At 43.0% G+C, this 4975-nt stretch overlaps 1 protein-coding gene across 3 annotated transcripts; it reads left to right on the top strand.

The window, feature by feature from the left end:
* The first annotated feature begins 227 nt into the window (after positions 1 to 227).
* LOC127315188 (B3 domain-containing protein Os06g0194400-like) lies at positions 228 to 4185 on the top strand. Of its 3 annotated transcripts, XM_071820296.1 has the most exons (7): positions 228 to 468; positions 667 to 1672; positions 1747 to 1920; positions 2013 to 2288; positions 2364 to 2581; positions 3166 to 3243; positions 3852 to 4185. In XM_071820296.1, the coding sequence occupies exons 2-5, from the start codon at positions 1670 to 1672 to the stop codon at positions 2466 to 2468; spliced, it is 558 nt and encodes a 185-aa protein (XP_071676397.1). In that variant the 5' UTR covers positions 228 to 468; positions 667 to 1669; the 3' UTR covers positions 2469 to 2581; positions 3166 to 3243; positions 3852 to 4185. The 3 variants fall into 3 exon arrangements, with proteins under 3 accessions (XP_071676397.1, XP_071676396.1, XP_071676398.1); XM_071820295.1 differs by having other exon boundaries at positions 667 to 1920; XM_071820297.1 differs by lacking the exon at positions 667 to 1672 and having other exon boundaries at positions 231 to 468.
* Positions 4186 to 4975: the final 790 nt, after the last annotated feature.

The raw sequence follows: 4975 nt of genomic DNA, 5'->3' as shown, positions 1-4975 counted from the left end.
TTTCTAAATCTGACAATTTTTAATTGAAGGGAAAGTAAAAAAAATGGACAAAGAAGCACAGAAAAAGGAAAAATGAAAAGAAGAAGAAGAGAAAACCCAGGAAATAGACGGGAAAACCGTTGTACCTGTCAGTCTCGCCGAAGCTAACTGGCTGGGCCATGGAGAAATCGCTTTCAGGCCCAGGAAGGTGTAAAGTACTACTATGAGGGTAGTGAACGTCCAGAAGAACGCACGCCCACACGCCCGAGCGGCCGAGCCCCTGGACACGCCGCCGCCGCCACCTGACCCGCGGCCAACGCCTCCACCTCGCACACGCCCTAGAACGCCGCCGCCGCCTCCATCTCGGACGCATCCACCGCCCCAATCTCAGCTCGTTCCTCCGCGTCCACTCGTCTCCCAGATCGGCAAGGCGACCCGTTCGTGCTGCACACCGCCGGCCCAATCTCCGCCTGAGGGCTGAGGCAGTAGGTTCGTGTTCCCCTTCATGATCCCTGATCTCTCCCTCTCTCCAACAACTAGTCTACAATATCCATGCTAGTTTTTTCTGTATTTATCTGTCTCATCGCTGAGAATGTGTTCATTCCATCTCTCTCTTTTTCTTTTTTTGAGTTTTTTTTATTCCATCTCAAGTCCAATGCAAATAACTGAAGCCACCCATCGTGCTAGGCTGCGAGCAATGGACCAATGGTATTTCATGGTTTCTAGGTATTTACAGTCAGGTGTTTCTCCTGTTCCAGCAATGATATCCCTGATCTGTAGAATTGGTTCTCTTCGCATGTCAGCATATGACTGCATCAGTACGTCTATCCTAACCTTGCAAGGAGCTGCAAAGTAGCTTCTGTTTGTTTGCAGCCCTTTTTTTTTGAGTTGTGTCTATTGTGATTGAGTCTGGATTGGTTATTGCCCATTTGTTGCATGAGTAACTGAAGGCTGGTGTGCTGCATCTGTTTCGTTGGGATAATGGCAAAGCAGTTTCATCTCTGGCTGCATGTTTATTTATTGCCTATCTGCAACTATAGCTTTTGATCATACAAATGCATTCTTCGCAGGTTGTTTGTTGATTCTAGTTCTTTGCATCTGCAATAGGTTTACATATTTTCTTCTTTTTACCTTGTCTGCTGGGTCAAAACTCAAAATTAACACAAGTTAGAACTGAAGAAAATGCCAACAAAAAAACTGACTATCCATTTCAATACATCTTTGCTGCTGTAAATAGAGGTCATGCATGCATAGGTGATACATGGTCAGAAGGATATATTTTTTGGTTTACTAAATCATAACCTTAGACTGCCTATCTTTTAAGTTTTAACCAAGTTTGGTTAGCTATCAACCCATGTGCGTCTGTTTGCAAGATGCATAGGGTGTTCTGCTCCATTATAAAAGAAAATGTTACCTTGCCTGTATGTAACAAGTCAGGGAAAGGCGTAAGCTAAATTGTGCCCATTGGACTGCAAGCACAATCACATAATAGTTGCAGAATGTTTGTTATAGCTATACTAGGTAATGCTCAAAGATTGGTTGTAGCAAATCTTGAGTAGCTCACAAAGAATGAGATGGGCCTGTGGGCCGCCTGCTTGGACGATAGTAGGATACGGTGCTTCCTGGGTTTGCGGCTTTACCTTCGCTCCACTTCTGTTCCCCAAATTTGAACGACGCCGCCCGACCTGCGATGGTTACCCAATTTTAGTTCCTTCATTTGTTGATAGTTCTACTCGAAATCCCCATTTCATTTTCCTCCTCCAACAGCCCAAAGAACAACCAAAGGAGCAGAGGAAAAGTGAGGTGAGGAAAATGGATGAGGCAAACTCGTACGAGGAGCAGCGCAGGAGGCAGATCGAGCAGAACAAGCGCAAGCTGGATGAGCTGCGGGTGCACAAGCTCTCCGCCGCCGTCCGCGAGGCCACCGCCAAGCCCATGCCGGTCAGATCCACTCTTCTCCGGGACAAAATGTCCTGCCTTCTCTGCCCCCTTGTCTCGTTGCTGACCAACGTCTGGTTCGCTTGCTGCCACAGGCCAAGCTGCTGATGCCTCGGAATCCGAGGCTGGACGCCCCAACCCGGCGGTCTGGCCGCATCGCCAGCCTCCCAGAGCAGCCCGACTACCGCATTAGGAAGGCGAATGGTGATGTAAAGACCGAATCACCTGATCCAGTTCCAGTGTACGCTACCAACGAAGAGAGAGCCTATGCTGTTGCCAAGGCCGAACAGCTCAAGGCCCAGCTGGGCTCGGACCACCCAGCCTTCATCAAGCCTATGTCCCACAGATCCGCCACCAAATCGGCAGTGCTGGTATGGCAACATTCATTGTTGGTCTGTTGCAATGCAATTTGTTCTTGGATGGTAATTTGTTGGGCTATCTGGCAGTCTATCCCAGTGCACTTCAATCAGTATCTCCCCGTGCATGATGAGGTGATGGCTCTAGTGGATGAGGTGAATAAGGAGTTTGACATGCTCTACCATGCCACGTAAGCCATCATAAGTACTGGGGTTATCTTAACGGGTGGAGAGCGTTTTCTGCTCACCAAGAGCTGGCTGATGGTGACTGCTTGGTGTTCCAGCTGATAGAGAGGAGAAAATTCAAGGTAAGGTTCAACCTGTTCTCCACGCGTGAGTTTAGATGGGTGCTTTGAGAAAAGAAAGTTGCTCTCGATAGCATGACTGGAACACGTGATTTTTTAAGAGACCCTGCATCATATTGTATCGAATTTCTTTGGTACCTTTTCGACTCTAAATGTTGCCTAATGATTCTGCAAATTCCTTGCTGTGTGGGTTACTGGAGTCATCCTCATTAATGTATAAGTCCATAGTTTTTGTTCGTCCATGCTGCAGTGATTTGAAGTTGATTGACAATATGGAAAAGTTACTTGATTCTGACTTCTGGCCATATAATAACTAGAGTTAATTGCATACAACACCTATTTTTCTGCATGTTGTAGCCTTACATTACTGTGCAGTGCCACATGCGTATCTACAATTGTAACTAGGAACTGTTTCTAATTATTGAAGGAGTGAGAAATTGTGCCTGTTTGGACTTGCAGAATCTGACATGAAGTACAGGAAAGAGTTCAGATATTAACTTTCCATAGCCTGGCTTTAGTTGTACATGAAAATTAGGGATTCTTGTAAGGCCTAGTAATGGGTAAAATCCATTTATCTCATGATGCAGGTTTATATAGTTAGAGCGAGTTCTTACAACAACAATCACCACTGATGGTGTGATCTTCCGGCATTGCTAGCGTAGAAGGTACTGTTTTTCTTACCTTCGTTTGCATTGGTTTAACCGTTCATTTGGTTTTGTAAGTATCGAGTTCCAAATGGTTCTCTTTGTGTAGCAGTTCAGTTTATAATCACCAACTTCACTTGGAGGATGAAATGATGGAACAGCTTATGATTTACTTTCTTTCAAGTTGGCTTTAGACATTTAAAAACTTCGGCTATTTCTCCCACTTCCCTACTGGTTTCAGATTTTCAGCATGTGTCGAGTTAAATTTCAACAGTTTTGTTTACCTTTATTTAGGCCAGAGTCATTAATCTCTCTTTAGATTGATGCATCTCAGCCAAACTAGTTGACAAACTTCTTATAGGACTGCCGAACCAAACATGTGTAGTGTACACACATATACAAGTACACACTGTATTAGTCAAAGGAGAGCGCACAAAGTTTTAGTCGGCTCAAGCTAACCTCTCCACTTCATTCGCCTTGCTGCTGCTTTTTTATTCTGATTTGGCTGTGCAGAGTTGGTTATTGACTCAACATTACTCGATGATGATCTCACTGTGATTCTTTTTACAAGCTGGAAACGACACTACATTATTTGACTTAAAAGCATATCTGTGATTTTCTGGCTGTAGGTGTATGCGTATTTTCAATTGGGATGGGCAGCTAGGAACTTGGCCTCGCTGCTTTTTTGGGGAATTTGGAGGGTGACGACTCTCAGTCTAAGGAGACGAACATGAGCATTTGTTACTTCGGTCAAAGTGGTACCCAAGATGAAACGCTTTGATGAACCAGTTGATTGCTCTGTTGGGAAAACTGAGCTATGTGGTTGTTGTTGTTGGTTAACAAACTTGTTATGTTAGTAGTTGTTTTAGTACCAATGTTTGTAGTTTAGATGTCCACGTTTCCTTGTACGGTGGCAGTCAAATGTTATGAACATTGAGAATCTGGAGATATAGTGAGAATCTACAGCAAGGGCGTGGTTGGTAGGTTGGGCAGATTCCTGCACCATTGGCGTAGCGAGACATTCACTCCCACTTTTAAAGGGAAATCTACCACTACAATCACTCTAACTTTTAAAGGGTAATCTACCCACGAGATAATGACACATCCTAAAAAGTGTCATAAACTTGATGCTTCCAAACAGATGTCTTCCCCTGCGGGTTCGTCTAGAGTGACATACAATCAATACTCGAGGACACAATCACAAGGGTGTCAACAACCGTACTACCCCAGTGTAATGATGGTATTGAATGAACATCAATTTGATTGATTTCGTCATATCATTGACATGCATAAAATCAGATGCGGGGAAGATAAAATTGAGAATAATATCAATACAAAATGATGATCCTATCGAATATATTGTCTATTAGTGTCAATCCGTCTTATATTAATAATTTAATTCAAAAACGAGAAATGAAAGTGGTGAGTACGCATCAACTATCCGATAGAGGTTTAGGATTCCACAGCTGGATTATAAAAAGATTAATAGATAATCTTGACATCACAAAATCACGTGATTATCTCCTTGAGTCATACAATCAAATAAACGATCTCAATTGGATCAGAAAAGAGCCATTAACCATCCGAAATCTTGTTTTATCTCATTATAATAAAATCAAAATCTCACCAAAAGAGAAAGCATTAGAAAAATATATTGAATTCATAAAAGTCAAGAAACTTGAATTATTTTTTAAGGTCGGGTGTTTTTCTTACGAACATATAGGAATCAGCGATAAGAATATCTCTTTAATTA

This window comes from Lolium perenne, chromosome 1 (assembly GCF_019359855.2).
Source record: "Lolium perenne isolate Kyuss_39 chromosome 1, Kyuss_2.0, whole genome shotgun sequence".
NCBI lineage: Eukaryota > Viridiplantae > Streptophyta > Magnoliopsida > Poales > Poaceae > Lolium > Lolium perenne.
The sequence above is the reverse complement of the archived record's forward strand: the minus strand, read 5'-3'. Positions and strand labels throughout refer to the sequence as shown.

Bases quoted from the DNA above. Each gene is read 5' to 3' on its own strand.
- LOC127315188 (XM_071820295.1), top strand. From the start codon at position 1,549: ATGAGATGGGCCTGTGGGCCGCCTGCTTGGACGATAGTAGGATACGGT. The intron at 1,921-2,012 runs GTCAGATCCACT...TTGCTGCCACAG, and splicing joins CCACCGCCAAGCCCATGCCG to GCCAAGCTGCTGATGCCTCG. The intron at 2,289-2,363 runs GTATGGCAACAT...GCTATCTGGCAG, and splicing joins CCACCAAATCGGCAGTGCTG to TCTATCCCAGTGCACTTCAA.